Source organism: Acanthochromis polyacanthus, chromosome 5, assembly GCF_021347895.1.
Source record: "Acanthochromis polyacanthus isolate Apoly-LR-REF ecotype Palm Island chromosome 5, KAUST_Apoly_ChrSc, whole genome shotgun sequence".
In the NCBI taxonomy this organism is placed as follows: Eukaryota; Metazoa; Chordata; class Actinopteri; family Pomacentridae; genus Acanthochromis; species Acanthochromis polyacanthus.
In genome coordinates this window covers 40,377,829-40,393,387 of record NC_067117.1, presented here as the reverse complement: position 1 = coordinate 40,393,387, position 15,559 = coordinate 40,377,829, and the positions used below count along the sequence as shown (strand labels likewise).

Below are 15,559 nucleotides of genomic sequence, written 5' to 3'. Positions count from 1 at the left end.
CCAGTTTTTTATATTTTCTTATTGTTCCAAATCCCATGAAAAGACCCAAACCAATAATCAATAAAAACTATTAAAAATACAATTTATTTTGACATCATCCTTCTGCTTTTTCAAAGAGTGAAACTACATTTGTGACCTACTTTTAAAGATCTGTGTGGTCAGTAGGACTCAGTGGTTTCAGTGCTGAGGGCCACAGACGGGCGACGGATGTCAGAAATGATTGGCTGACGTTTTTTGATCTTTTGTTGAATCTTATCCTATAATGAATACATTATTAGCACTAAGAGTCTTTTCCAGTGCATGGAGTTTGTTCAGTCGTAGTTGAATGTTCAATAAATGGCTAGTGGAACTTTTATCATTAAAACACAGTGATCACATTTAAAGTGGAACAACAACTCCAGAGACCTGCAACACTAAAGGCCCCTGGCTCAGTGATACTGATGATTAAAATAAAACTGCTCAGTGTCTTGCATGGCCCTCTAGGGTCCAAAGATCTCAGTTAAGAGTTGGGACCTGATGGTTTGTCCTCGCAGATGAAGGTGACGGAGCTGTTCAGCAGGTCGTACATGTTCACCTCCACCAGCTCCGCTGATGATCTGCCCTCTCTTCCTCCTGCTAGAGCTACAAACACCTGCTGGCCGGCTCCCAGCTGCCTCTGCTGCTCAGGCAGGTTCGATGTCCCTTCCTTTCTGCCCCCTGTCGGATCTGCTGCAATCACCTGATTGGACAGAGAAGTCATGCATTAAATTAGGCAGAACTACATTGCTCTGTTGGAACTTTTTAAGCTTTCGCTCCAGGGAAGTAAAAACAAAGAAAGTTTTCATCAGCTGGCAGCAGAGGCAGAGCACCTGCAGCTCTAACTGGGCGTGGCCAGCGGCTGCAGAGTTCAGGCAATTTTCAAAGTTCCTCTGTACCCCTGTGGAGATATTCTATTAAAATCAGCTGTTTCCAGCTACAATAGTCATTTACCACATTAGCAATGTCTACATTGGATTTATCATTCATTTAATGTTAGCTTCATTAAAATAACTGCTTTTCTTTCAAAGATAAGGACATTTCTAAGTGACCCAGCTTTTGAACAGTGGTGTTTGTAAACAGGTAATGGACTATCTGCTCAGTAAGGCCTCTGACATTTCTACATCACCAACGGGTCAGAGAGCATCTTTTACAAGCACAACGTCATAAAAACACTCATGTCGAAAACTACGAGCCCAAAGCGTGTCTTCAGTTTCCTCATTAGTCTGACCAGCCTTATTATAAATATTATTCAATTATGCCAATGAAACTAATATATTTTTAGATAACACCAAGCAAGTAATCCACTAAACGAAAAACAATTTACCTGATATCTGGATCGAACTGAAAAGTCATGAGTCAGTTAATCAGCTAATCATCTGATGTTCAGGGTGAATCATACTGCAGCAGCTGCAGGCTAAGATGCTGGAGGTGGTCGTTACCGTGTAGGAGGTGGAGGCCTGCTCCTCCTCTCTGCTCTCCTGCTCCTGCTGGGTCTCAATGTGGCAGGAGAGCAGGTGCTCCTGCAGCTCCAGCTGGGCGCTGCAGACCAGGGAGCAGAGGGAGCAGCTGAACGCCTCGCTGTCCTGACTGATGTGCTGACTGCAGATGTGCTCCTGCATTTCCTCATCCCCGCCCAGCACAGCCTTACAGTACACGCAACGCACCGCCGTCGCCTCGGAGCCTGAAGGACAGACACACTGATTGTTCATTAGTTCATACTGCCTTACGTCACAACAGGCAAGACCATGTCACAAACAAATCTGAACACATCACAAATAGACTGAAATCAAACTCAAGACTTGAAATGACTTCTGTGATTGGTCGCAGCGGGTCATTATAAATTCATGCTGTGTGTCTTAACCTTTCTTATTTTTCTCAGAGCAAATTAAAGAGGAAAAATACATGCCATAGGGTCAATGCATCTAACTTCACACCAAACGTCATAACAGCACACACAGTGCCCACGATGATTTGGTCTCATTTCAAGTCTCCAAGTTACAGAGGTGAAATCAGTTTCAGGAGGTGCTCACCTTGATGCTCAGCAGCTTGGTGTTTGGCCACACTGGCAGCACTGGGGAAGAACTTAAAGCAGACGTCACACTGGACCAGGGTCTTGAGCTGCCGGGTGTGACTAGCAAACACATCAGGATGGTTGGTCCTGTTGTGGTACCACAGGCCTGACAGTTGCTATGGAAACAGAGGGATTTTTACATGTGAGGTACACAGCATACAACAAGATGTAAACAAGGAAAAAGTAAGTTTTAAGAAATGTGCTTGAGTGTTTGTTGTGGTTTTACAGTTTTATTTAGTGTAATCATGCTGTTGTGCACCTCAGGGCCACCAGTTTATGGAGCTACAGTTCTGTTTCAGTATAGAATGAACGGACTTTGAACTCAGTGTGCACAAAATCAAACTGGTCGATATAAAATCACAGCGTTCGTCAGCTCAGAGCAGCCCAGCTGAACAAGCCTGTCCTACCTGGTAGGACTTGTTGCAGAGCTCGCAGCTGAACGGCTTGCTGCCAGTGTGTGTGGCCTTGTGTTTATCCAGCAGTGCGGTGCTGGTGAACACTTTGTTGCAGGTGGGACACTTGTGGAACTCCTTTGGGTGGAACTCCTGGATGTGCTGCCGGTGCTCCTCCAGCGAGGAGAAGCTGAGACAACACTTCTGACAGTCGTGGGGCTCCGACAAGTCTGACAGGAAGAGAGAGTTGATGGTAAAGTAGGTGAAAACTGGGATTACTAAGTAGTCAAACCTCAGCAGCAACAATCTCAAACATGTTCAGAGACCTGCAGTATCAAGCAAATTTTAGGTTATCAAGACAACTTTGGGTTTTCAGGACTACAGCAGTGCTTCATTTCTTACTTATGCTGAACTCCAGACCTGGTCTAGAGTAGGTTATGTTCCAGACAACAGATCAAATATTAAACTACTGCCTACTGACCAATCAATTCTCTTGGATCCTGCAGAGCTCTGTGTGCAGCTAGTCAAAGGTGAGACTTTTTAGAACTGCAAGGGCATTCAAAACCATTTTTTTGGTTCTACATGCCTTTGGAGAGCGATGTGATCCCAAAAAGAAACTAATAAAAACACTAAAGCCTTGCACTTTTTGACCTGGTGAGATTTGCAGTAAGTCTACTTATCAGTTTGAATAATATCTTTATATTTGTTCTCTACTTGACTGTTTAAAACCAGCTTCATAAGGCCTCTCATCCCGACAGCCGGTGTTTGGTTTAGTAAAGCCAGATAATCAATCAATAGACAATAGCCGGCCATTTTTAAAATATAGACCGGTTCTTCCGTCTGTTATTATGGAAATGTTGGCTCTATGGGTGATCAGATGGAGGAACTGGAGACACTCATCAGGAGCCAAAGACTCTACCACAGAAACATGGCAGAAAGACTGTATTACCGAGAATATCACCAGAGTCAGAGGCTTCCAGACTATACGGGCAGTAAGAGGAGAGGTGGAGGACTTGGTCTGACGGTGGAACCCTGCTGTAACACGATACCATCAGAGAACAGATCTGTAGCAGGACACTGAACTGTTAGCAGTTAGTCTGAGATCATACTATCTGCTGCAGGACTACACTGTGATTGTCACCATTGTTGTTTACATTCCTCCTTATTTTTCTGTAGTTTTGTGGAAGATCAACCACCAGTGATGCTGTTTTCCGGTCATGTTCATCTGTATAATGCAGACTCATGAACAGAGATTTTAAAGAGTTCTAATGATTCCTTTAAGTCTTTATCTGTTACTCTGGATATCTTTCTGACCTTACTTAGTGTCCTGCATCGTGCTTTTGGAGTCTTAGCTGAATGTTTCTAAGCATAGTAGCTACAAAACCATCTGCCTTTACAGTTTGTCTAACTGTAACTTTGTAGCTTTACAAAAAACTATTCTTGAAGTAAGTCTTCTGAGGCCACATTAGGACAAACTTTGACATAAATGTAGATAATATAATTTGTTGTCACTGACTATAACCTTACACATTGTTATTTATGTTCTTATTCATCATATACATTCTTATTCATCATATACATTCTTCTGTGACTAAATAGTTTCTAATACTGCATTTGTAGTTTCACTGCTGTTCAATCTAGCATAAAAAAAGAATTTTAACTATGCCTGTCAGCTCTTCTATTTTCTACATAAACTACATACACTACTGCTCAAAATTTTGGGCAATTCCATGTTTTCCATGAAAACTCCCACTTTTATTCATGTGCTAACATAACTGTACAAGGGTTTTCTAATCATCAATGAGCCTTTCAACAGCATTAGCTAACACAATGTAGCATTAGAACACAGGAGTGATGGTTGCTGGAAATGTTCCTCTGTACCCCTATGGAGATATTCCATTGGGGCAGCTGTGGCTCAGGTGGTAGAGCGGGTTGTCCAATGATCAAAGGGTTGGCAGTTCGATTCCCACTCTGACCTAGTCATGTGCTGTTGTGTCCTTGGGCAAGACACTTTACCCGCCTTGCCTCCAGTGCTCCTCTCACACTGGTGTACAAATGTGTGTGAATGTTGGTGGTGGTTGGAGGGGCCGTAGGCGTGGATTAGCAGCCGCGCTTCCGTCAGTCCTGTGGCTACAAATGTAGCTTACCACCACCAGAGTGAGAATGTGTGAGGGAATGAATAATGGATCCATTGTGAAGCGCTTTGAGTGCCCAGAAAAGCACTATATAAATCTAATCCATTATTATTATTATTAAAAATCAGCCGTTTCCAGCTAGAATAGTCATTCACCACATTAACAATGTCTACACTGGATTTATCATTCATTTAATGGTTCTTCATTGAAAAAAACAGGACACTTCTAGGTGACCCCAGACTTTTGAACGGTAAAAAAAAAACAAGAAAAAAACAAAATCAGTAACCAACCAACCATAACTGTAAGTGATGTCCTGATGTGTTCTTACTGTGAAAGGTGTGCAGGTGGACAGTGAGTCCACTGGCCTGGCTGTAGCCTTTGCCACATTCCCGACACACATAAGGCCGGTCACCAGTGTGTGTTCGCACATGACGTGTCAGCTCTATGGACTGGGCGAAGACAGCCTTACAGTACTGACAGACATACATCTTCCCTGCAAAAAAGAAGGTGGCACATGTACAAGACAAATAAGTGAAATGAAGTCCACAAAGGTGGAAGAGCGTTTGTGGGTGTGGTTGTGTGTGCTGTGTGTCTCACCCTCAGAATGTTTCTTCTTGGTGTGGTATGCTAGTGCAGCAGCCACACTGAAGCTCATGTCGCAGTGTTTGCAGCGGTAAGGTTTCTCTCCTGTGTGCAGCCGCATGTGATTCTTTAGAGATGAGTTGGCACCAAACTTGGCGCCGCATTCCTCACAAGCAAAGGGCTTCTCTTCAAAGTGCTCTGTCCGTTTGTGGTAAATCATACCTGTGAATATGATGAATTTAACCTCACTTTACAAACTGTGGATCCCAGGGGTGGTGTCTGATCACCCCTCACAACCAACACTGAAGCCTGTTAGACAGCTACACATACACTTCTTCAACCAGGATGCTTGTTACTCCACCAAGGACACTGGTTTGTCTGTCGGTTAGCAAAATTACACAAAAACAGACTAACGGATTTACATTAAATTTTCATAGAAGGTCAGAAAAGGCACAAGGACCAAGTGTTTAGATTTTAGCAGTGATGTGTCTTATAGTCCGGATCCACGGATTTGTTTAAAGATTTCTGTATCATTGTGAGATAGTGGCATGGAATCACTGTAACCATGACAACAAGTGAACACTACCTTAGCAACCAGCTGACAATCACATGTTTGTGATCCTGCTACAAATCCACCATTGTGGACCACAAATTGTTTAAAGATTTCATCCGTCGGATATCATACAACGACTGAGCAGCCTTGGCAGAGTACTGCGCTCTCTGAGTGCTTTTCTTCTTATATATGACTCTTCATGGATTATTTCTACATGGAAGTCATGCCTGCATAAGTGAATGATCAAAATATGAGACCAAAACATTTCTAATTTGGCCGACAGAATGAGACACTAGTTTATGTGAGTAGATGTGTTATACTGTATTCAAAGGTGACACATCTACAACAGCTGACCACATTTATGACCTATTTTAATGTTACATTACAATAAGAAAGAGTCGCATTATTGGCTTGGGGGCCCTAATTTTGTGGAGCTGCTAAGCTTCAATCAGTCTGGTGCGTGGAATTCATATCGGTCTGAACTGATCTTCAACTGTGAGATGATTCAATTTGGAATCCTTACCTCTGTTGTTTCCTGTATGTAATCAGACTAATGCACGTACATTGTGTTGTTTATGTAGTGTCTATGTCTCTGTTTGCTTGTTTACTAGCTGGGTTTCTCAGTCAGTTAGCCTGTATGAGATTAGAGTTTTTGTGATCCTGTTGAATTCCTCACAGCACTAGGATGAGCTGCACTTTCAGAACTTTCACAACTTTCCCTGCATCGCCCAGCTCTCACCTGATGGGTGGGCGAAGGTGCGTCCACAGAGGTCACATGCCACTTTCTTCTTGACCCGTCCGGTGTTACGGTGAACCTCAGCCCGGTGGCGCTGGAGAGCCCGCTGGTTGGCCAGTTTCTCAGGGCATTCGGGGCACTGCTGCTCACACTCCTGAGACATGGAGCAGCGCTTGGTGTGGGCCAGCATTCGACACTTGTAATCAAAACTCTTCTTACACCAGTGACAGGTAAAGGGCTTGTTGTAGGAGGAAGGGGAAGAGGAGGGGGGAGGGGACGAAGACTCTGGTGTAGCATTTGAATCTTTCTCCTCTTCAGTCTCCTCCTTACTGATTTTATCGTCCACCTCTTCCTTCTGTTTTTCTTCACTTGTGGTACCATTCTCTGAGCAGACAACAGAGGATGGAGAAAAGGTTAAAAACACAAAGCGAATATATCTGCTCCAGATACCACAATTGTTAGGGAATTCTGCGATGTCAAGAGATGAATGAGGAGGCAGACTCAGAGACACTGTGGAGACTCAGATGGCTTATGATGAGAATAAGGTTACTGATATCAGGAGAAGTGATGTAACGAGCAGCACAGTGATGTGAGCACTGGCAGCATCGATTCTGAGGATTCTCTTCAACCGTGGATATGTATTGAGTTGGGAGGAATGTCATATTTAGATTATGGCCCAATATGGAGACAACTTGTCTACTCTGTAACGTCAGACTAAACAGTATCTAATCTTAACCAAGTCATGTTTTTCCTGCAGCACTTGCCTCTCTCTAATGTATCTTCTGCTGCAGTATCAGCCTTTCTCAGGGTCATATCAGGGACAGAGGGGGCCTGAATAGGCTCCCAGCCTCAGTTTGGGAGAACAAATAGGAACAGAGGTCAAAGGTGTCGGATCATTTGAGGTGATCTTTAGGTTCTACAACTTGATTTAAGGTGACTGCAGCTCACAGATATTAGATATTCTGGGATGTCTTCAGCTAACAGCTGTGAGGAAATACCTCAATAAGGGGGAAGAGAGCAAATTTTCCTTCACAAATATGTCTTTACCTGTAGGTGGGCTTTCATCGGCCTGCTGTGTGTTCCTCTCCACCTCCTCCAGCAGAGAGAGCAGTGGTGAGGGGAAGGAGGATAAAGTTTTCTGCTCAACGGTACGGAGGAGCTTGAGAATAGCTCCCTCACTGATCAGTCTGTCCTTCACTTTACTCATCAGCTTTTCCAACACTTTGCTGGGATGTGCCTCCTCACAGCACTGAAGCACAACCTGGCAGGAGCAGAAAAATACGGAAGATTCTCACTGACAACTGCAGAGAAAACCAAGGTCACAGATATATTACCTATATATATAATAAATTCCTACTTTGACTGGATTTACAATTTATATTTTAGTTAGTAGCATGCCTGTGTGCTTCTGGTTCTGCTCTGTTTTGTTTCTTTTTGTTTAAACTAATTCAACAATGGGGACATAATGTTTTTCCAGATTTGTGATAGATGAAGTTTTTCATCACTTTCATTAACACTGGACATTGGGGGAATGTGGAGGTTACAGCAGGAAGGAGCACAGCAGGCAGCTGTAGGAGAATGCAAAAATAGGTCAAAAAAGGCTGAATGAAAATGATATCTTGTGTAAACGTGGTAACAACAGTCTAAGATTTGAGGCTTTAACTGTGGCTCTAAAAACGTTTCCTACCTCTCTCTCCTGTTCATCCAGGCTGCACTTTGCTGCCTGGCTCAGCAGCTCCACGACAGATGACACGGTGGTGAGAAGCTCTACCAGCTCAGAGGAACGTTTTAGAAGAGCAGGCTCTCTGGATAGCTCCACTGCCTGCAAGCTGTTTTCTTCTGCTGCACTTTCTGAGCGTTTGGCTTCTTCAGACCCTGTGGAAACAAACAGCATTCAGTTGCTGTGATGTTTATTCTTGGATTTACACAACCTGTCAAAAGTTTGGACACACCTTCTCATTTAATGGTTTATCTTTATTTTCATGACTATTTACATAGTAGATTCTCACTGAAAGCATCAAACTATGAATGAACACATTTGGAATTATGTAGTAAACAAGAAAGTGTGAAATAAGTCAGAACATGTTTTATATTTTAGATTCTTTGCTTTGATTACTGCTTTGGATACTCTTGGCATCCTCTGTATGAGCTTCATGAGGTAGAACCTGAAATGGTTCTCAACAGTCTTGAAGGAGTTACAGAGATGCTGAGCACTTGTTGGTCCTTTTGTCTTCACTCTGTGGTCCATTTCATCCTAAACCATCTGGATTGGGTTTAGGTCAGGTGACTGTGGAGGCCAGGTCATCTCCATCATCTCCTTCTTGGTCAGATAGTCCTTCCACAGCCTGGAGGTGTGTTTGGGGTCATTGTCCTGCTGGAGAATAAATGATGGTCCAACTAAACCAAACCTGATGGGATGTCATGTGGCTGCAGGATGCTGTGGTAGCCATGCTGGTTCAGAGTTCCTTCAGTTTGGAATAAATTCCCAACAATGTCACCAGCAAAGCATCCCCACACCATCACACCTCCTCCTCCATGCTTCACGGTGGAACCATGCATGTAGAGACCATCCATCACCTTCTCTGGTCGCACAAAGGCACAGCGGGTGGAACCAAAGATCTCAAATTTGGACTCATCAGACCAAAGCACAGATCTCCACTGATCTCTCTAATGTCCATTCCTGGTGTTTCTCTTCTGCTTGTTGCTTTTCCTTTGTAGTGGTTTCTTAGCAGCTATTGGACCATAAAGGCCTGATTGGTTCAGTCTCCTCTGGACAGTTGATGTAGAGATGTGTCTGCTACTAGAACTCTGGGTGGCATTTATCTGGGCTCTAATCTGAGCTGCTGTTAACTTGTCATTTCTGAGGCTGGTGACTCAGATGAACTTCTCCTCAGCAGCAGAGGAGACTCTTGGTCTTCCTTTCCTGGGGCGGTCCTCATTCGAGTCAGTTTGGTCATAGCGTTTGACGGTTTTTGCGACTGCACTTTGGGATACATTGAAAGTTGTTCCAAACTGACTGACCTTCAGTTCTTAAAGTAATGATGGACTGTCGTTTCTCTTAGCTGACCGATTCTTGCCATAATATGGATTCTAACAGTTGTCAAATAGGGCTGTCAACTGTGGACCAACCTGACTTCTGCACAACACAACTGATGGTTCCAACCCCATGAAGAAGGCAAGAAGTTCTACTAATGAACCTTGACAAGGAACATCTGTGAAGTGAAAACCATTTCAGGTTTTACTTCATGAAGCTCATTGAGAGAAGGCCAAGAGTGTCCAAAGCAGTAATCAAAGCAAAGGGTAGCTATTTTGAAGAATCTAAAATATAAAACATGTTCTGCCTTATTTCACACGTTTCTATTTACTACATAATTCCAGATGTGTTCATTCATAGTTTTCAATTCAATTAAATTCAATTCAATTTTATTTATATAGCGTCAATTACAGTCAAATCGTCTCAAGACGCTTTACAGAACCCATATGCCTGACCCCCACAGCAAGCCCAAAGGCGACAATGGCAAGAAAACACCCTTTTCAGTGAGAATCTACAACGTAAATAGTCATGAAAATAAAGACAAAACATTCAATGAGAAGGTGTGTCCAAACTTTTGACTGGCAGTGCATGTCTTGGATTGTATTCTGTGATACAGTAATGCTAAGCGAGGTGCTAAGTCAAAACATTTTTGCTTTCAAGTCACTTTAAGAACTCCCCACAATAGATTTTTAATATGAAAACCATCTGAAACTGACCTGAGGAGTCAGAGAGCTCCACACAGGGTCTTTTGCATGCTGGTTCCTTTGTGTCATCTCCTTCACTCTTACAGTGTTCCTTCGTTGGTTCAGCCCTAATCTCCATGTTGTCTGAAAGTGAACCATTCTTGCTGGTTGAGGCTAAACCTTCAGGGTGAACGCTCTGGGCTTTGTTGATCTTCGTGAGGGTTGGGGTTTGCATAGAATGTACAGGGACTGGGCGTGTCTGAGTCACTAAGCTGGTGAGGACGTTTTTAAAGCCCACGGCTACATCAAACATCTGGAGACTGTCTGCAGCAGTTACAATACGGCTGACGTTGTGTTTGCCCAGGGGCAGCTTGCCGGTGTAGACCATGTCCAGGAGACAGCCAAACTCCTGCGAGGAAACCACAGTGGTGTCAATGGAGATGGTGTCAGAGCCTTCCAGGAGAGACCTGACAGACAAAAAAACCAAGCTGATCATCTTACATCAGTTATCTTTCCTTTTCCTACTCCCTTTTTTTTTTTTTTTTTTTTTTTTTTACAATCCTCTGATTAATTGTAATGTGTTGCATGACCAAAAAAAACACAAAATCATGTTTCCAACACCAGATAAACTACAAGGAAACATGTCATGCAACTGACAACATTTGAGCATCAAATTCATTACTAAAGGGCTGATGTGGACATTTAACACTCCAGCTGTAAACATTAAACTCAGCTTAGACCTATCTAAGTGTCCTGGGCTCGGCTGATTATGGTGAAGGTTGGGCTTTGCATAAAATGTACTTGGAACAGGGGTGTCTGAGTCAGCAGATTTATTGCTTATGCTACTTACAGCCTTAGGAATACACCTTGTTAAGAGCTGTCCTTACATGGACTTACTGTGTGTGTTTATGCTGTGTTTCCTACTGTTATATGTGAGTTCTAAAGCATATGATAATGTAAACATTATTAAGAGTTTAACCAAAATGAACCCAACATTTAAATGCATTTATAAATATAGGCATAGACAACATAAAGACATACATTCAGGTCCACAGGATGGACGGTGTAAATGTGATGCATTCAGTATATTAACTTGTTCAGGAAGTGACTTGAGACTTTTTCAAAATAATCTTAATCTTCTTTTTCTGCGGCTTTTAAGTACGTCTCACCACGTTCATATAGAAATGAGAGTTCCACACAATCTGCTGGCTGGACCTTGAATTAAGATTTGGAAGATTATTTCATTAAATTCCTTTTGTCAAAGCTAAAGAATGACCTACTGATGCTAAACTTGTTTTTAACAGCTTGCATTAGATTTAACCTTCAATCACATTGTGGATATGAATTCTAAATCAACAAGTATGTCACAATAACAATACACCTGCAAATCAGTCTAGCAATGATCTCAGAGGTGCTCACACTACCTGAAGAGCAGGCTGGAGGCAGCCAGCACGAGTTTGTGAGCACGGTGACTGCTGTCTCCCACCAGGATGGTGCAGTCACAGAAGTGGCCCTCTTTCTTCAGCGCCCACAGCTGCTGCATCAGCTGGCTGCTGTAGTTCGGTAACTCCATCATTTTGTTTAGTGGTCTGAAGGCAGAATGTTCTGCTCCCTCTGGTCTGTAGAGAACATCATCACTTGAGAGTTGAACAGCATTTTTTCTATATTTTCAGCAGTTAGCAGAAAAAATTGAGTAATGAAAGCAGTCAGTACACTGAGCACTTCGTTATTTGAATTTACTGGCAGACTGGCACAAGCCTAACAAAGAGGAGCACTGCCTTTCTGAGAAGGTTTATAGTTTTAAATTATTTTCAGATGGGAAATGCTACTGGCCTCCATACTCTACTAATGACTGAGGCAAGTTGTTTTTGTTAGGCCTTTACTTTCGGCATATACAAGCTTTGTACAATGGAAGTATGCAAGATTAATGACTTAATATTAAAAAAAAGCCTCTGCAGTCATGAGTTAAGTGTTTGTAAAAGGCAAGTAGTTAAATAGTATTTGGAATATGAAAATTATTTCTGAAGGATATGGGGAAATATCTTATTGCAACTTTTAAAAACAAATATTGATATATCAGTAAAGCCTCAGTTCAGTATTTGTGTATTATATTCAGAAACATGTAATGGATCATTTCATAAAACATAATCCAAATATGAATTGCTCTTTGAGATAAGAACTTGGCGATATTACCTCCTTCAAACGTGTATTTGTTCTTTTTTATTAGCGAAGACTGAGCTAAATTAATTAAATATTCCCAACAGGACCGTCACATCAACACTGAACAGCTGATTCACAGCTCAGTATTGTACATTCAACATGATTCACATCATGAAGAAATGATCAGCTCTGGGCCAGACAACACAAAATGAACATCCTAAACTTCAGCCTTTACAACCTGCACATTCTGATATCGATTAATCGTTCAGCCAGAACCAAAGAGCGTCGCGCCACACGCTGTAAGCTACAGTTTCTTTATCAAGTGGTCTACATCACGTAAGCAGCAGCCCAAGTTAAAGATGCTCACGGAGTCTAGCCACGGTTTCCATGTTAACGGCCATGTTAGCTCCGGCTAATGCTAATGTTATCTAGAGGTAAACTCATTCATGTTCTGTATGTGAAGCCCAGACGGATACAGCGACAGTTCTAGTGGATAAACCCCAGAAGACAGCCGGATACATAGCCTCCAGTCAGGGGACGCCTTTACCTTCAGTAATTCAAACGATCCGTCTCTTTATTTAAACTTCTTTGCTGAACACTCTGATGTGCGCAATAAAGCTTGGCCGTTTTGAAAATGGCGACAGGCGGTCCGGCAAACAAATGTGACCGTTTCCGGTTGTCACTCCGAGGAGTTGGAGCCATAATCACAGAAGTGGACCGATGTCTGACAGGATGCTTTGCCGAGCTTTATTTCTTTGTTCAACAATGTTGGCAAAGTCGAGTTTAACCGTCAGGTGGCCTCGGTTGTCAACAGCACCGACACGGACAGAAAATACCGTAACATCCGACATCCCCAAACATACTACAATGAAATGTGATTCAACATTGAAATGTCATTGGCTAAAGGTGGGGATAAACCGTGCTTTAGATATATTTTCACTTTTTATGTATATATATATATATATATGTATATATATATATATATATATATATATATATATATATATATATATATATATATATATTACACAGTGTTGGGCAAGCTACTTGGAAACTGTAATGAGCTAAGCTACCAGCTACTCAGTGTTAAATCAAGCTTCACTACACTGAAGCTATGACCCACAGAAATGTAGCAAGCTAAGCTACAGCAATATGGCCAAAGTAGCTTAATACATTCAAGTTACTTTTTTTTTCTTACCAAAAAATTTCAGGGACTAATGAAGTCAGTCAAACGGAGACAAGAAAATGCTGACTTATTTATTATTAAACCATCATTTTTGTTCTCAGTGCTCCAAAGTTAGTAAGTTGATACACTGAGGAATATGTGGAGCTATATTTAAAATGAATCAACCTTTTTACATTAGAAATCATTGTTCTGATTTTCTTTTTAGTTTGTATTGCAGACATAATGTATCTGATAATTAAGTTGCAGTAGCTTATATTAACACACCACTTACATTGGAGGGTATAATAGGTTACATTTGATATCATTTCCATATAAAGTAAGCAATATTATAGTAAGACAATTTTATACATAATTTGGGTATTCACATTGGGTATTAAATCAAGTTTTATTTCTTAAGTCTAATATCTATGTAAAATCATTCAATGCTTTCCCAAAGTGCTGTATCCACTACTACTTAACTCAATTTTGGTCTTGAGTGTAAGATTAAGATATTTAATCATTTATGCCATCACTTTTGTTACCCTTTCTGTTATTTTTTTCAGCCATTTGCTCATTAGTGTTAACAGTAATACTGAAGAAGACAGATTTTGGTTTTACTGTTACCTCGTTTTCTCCCATACCTCCCATAATTAAACTGATATGTATCAGTTTAATTATTTAATCCCCCATTTTACACATATTCACACACTGCCACCACAACCTTACGCTTAATTTAATTAATTTACTGCCACGCGAATTTTAGATGTTGAAAAGTAGCTCGTTTGTGTGTGCATCTTATACTGCGGTTGACGTGGTGGTTAGCTAACTGCTGCTGGTTGTGCATATTCGGTAGTCACCTGTATATGGGTTCTCAGATTTGTATTTGACGTCTTTGAAGTTGACAGAAACTTCGCATTGGGTTGGCACAGTAGGTATCTGAAAACAACTTTTCTCCGTTTTTTCACAAAAACTCAAAAACTGAAGCGAGTGTCTGTGTGTGTGTGTGTGTGTGTGGATCCAGTGGAAGGGATTGTTGAATGACGACATCAACAGTTCCTCCGCTTCTATTGGTCGACACAGACATGTCGGCGTTTGGAGAGGATGTCACTGTCTGATCCTTAAAAGTGTGAGATGAGACTGCAGCAGAGCAGAAAGCTCCGCTTCAAGCAGTTCAACATTAATCATTTTTAATGTAGCTTTTTGCGTTCGCTACCGCGCTACATGACCAAAAGATTAGCTAAGCTGTTGAAACGTTTTTTGATTTTGTAAACAACGACGCTACCACGTCGTTACAGAAAAATGTAGTTAAACTACTAACGACGCTATTTGTAGTGACGTTACTGCCCAACACTGATATTACAAAAAAACTGTTATTTTACTGCTGTTCTTTCAAATAATATATATGTATACATTAGGAAAAACAATACAAAACTGTAAACAATATACCTATCCAAAATCTGTTTTTCATACATGGAAAAATGTTTTGTTTTATTGTTGTTGTTTTATGTTTTGTTTTTTACAAGTATTCACCATAAAATTATACTATTTTCACTTTAGATATTTCCCAAAAAATTATTTTACGGATTTAAAAAAAAAAAAAAAAACTTTGAAAATTACAGATTTTCCCTGTTTTCTCTAATACAGATAATTGCATTTTTAAAATTAAATTTTAAAAATTATATAATTTATTGCTTTATTGTATTTAAATCACTAAAATATATTTTTATAGAGGAAAATTATAAATTTAGTATTCCATGTCTTTATAAGGTTGACAAAACATTGTTAAATACAGATAATTTATACCACACAATATCTACTATATATCTACTACACACACACACACACACACACATATATGTGTGTGTGTATATATATATATATATATATATATATATACAGTGCCTTGTGAAAGTATTCGGCCCCCTTGAACTTTTCAACCTTTCGCCACATTTCAGGCTTCAAACATAAAGATATAAAATTTAAATTTTTTGTCAAGAATCAACAACAATTGGGACACAATCGTGAAGTGG

The 15,559-nt window shown here is 41.0% G+C and overlaps 1 protein-coding gene across 4 annotated transcripts; it reads right to left on the bottom strand.

Annotated features, from left to right (window-relative positions):
- Positions 1 to 65: 65 nt before the first annotated feature.
- Positions 66 to 13,035, bottom strand: zbtb40 (zinc finger and BTB domain containing 40). Of its 4 annotated transcripts, none has more exons than XM_022206406.2 (12): positions 12,912 to 13,035; positions 11,629 to 11,823; positions 10,238 to 10,671; positions 8,175 to 8,362; positions 7,535 to 7,748; positions 6,491 to 6,871; positions 5,214 to 5,420; positions 4,945 to 5,109; positions 2,497 to 2,711; positions 2,049 to 2,205; positions 1,458 to 1,699; positions 66 to 718 (listed from the first exon to the last, which is right to left on the bottom strand). In XM_022206406.2, exons 2-12 carry the CDS (start codon positions 11,778 to 11,780, stop codon positions 500 to 502), a joined length of 2,574 nt encoding a protein of 857 aa, XP_022062098.2. In that variant the 5' UTR covers positions 11,781 to 11,823; positions 12,912 to 13,035; the 3' UTR covers positions 66 to 499. The 4 variants fall into 4 exon arrangements, with proteins under 4 accessions (XP_022062098.2, XP_051803982.1, XP_051803981.1 ...); XM_051948022.1 differs by lacking the exon at positions 12,912 to 13,035 and adding an exon at positions 12,732 to 12,905; XM_051948021.1 differs by lacking the exon at positions 12,912 to 13,035 and adding an exon at positions 12,398 to 12,725.
- Positions 13,036 to 15,559: the final 2,524 nt, after the last annotated feature.

What these genes read in the sequence shown, in the direction of transcription:
- zbtb40 (XM_022206406.2), bottom strand. Translation starts at nt 11,780, where the DNA reads ATGATGGAGTTACCGAACTACAGCAGCCAGCTGATGCAGCAGCTGTGG. An exon ending in CGATGAAAGCCCACCTACAG is followed by an intron (nt 6,872 to 7,534) that starts GTAAAGACATAT and finishes TTGTCTGCTCAG; the next exon opens with AGAATGGTACCACAAGTGAA. An exon ending in CCACCTGCACACCTTTCACA is followed by an intron (nt 2,712 to 4,944) that starts GTAAGAACACAT and finishes TCTTCCTGTCAG; the next exon opens with ACTTGTCGGAGCCCCACGAC.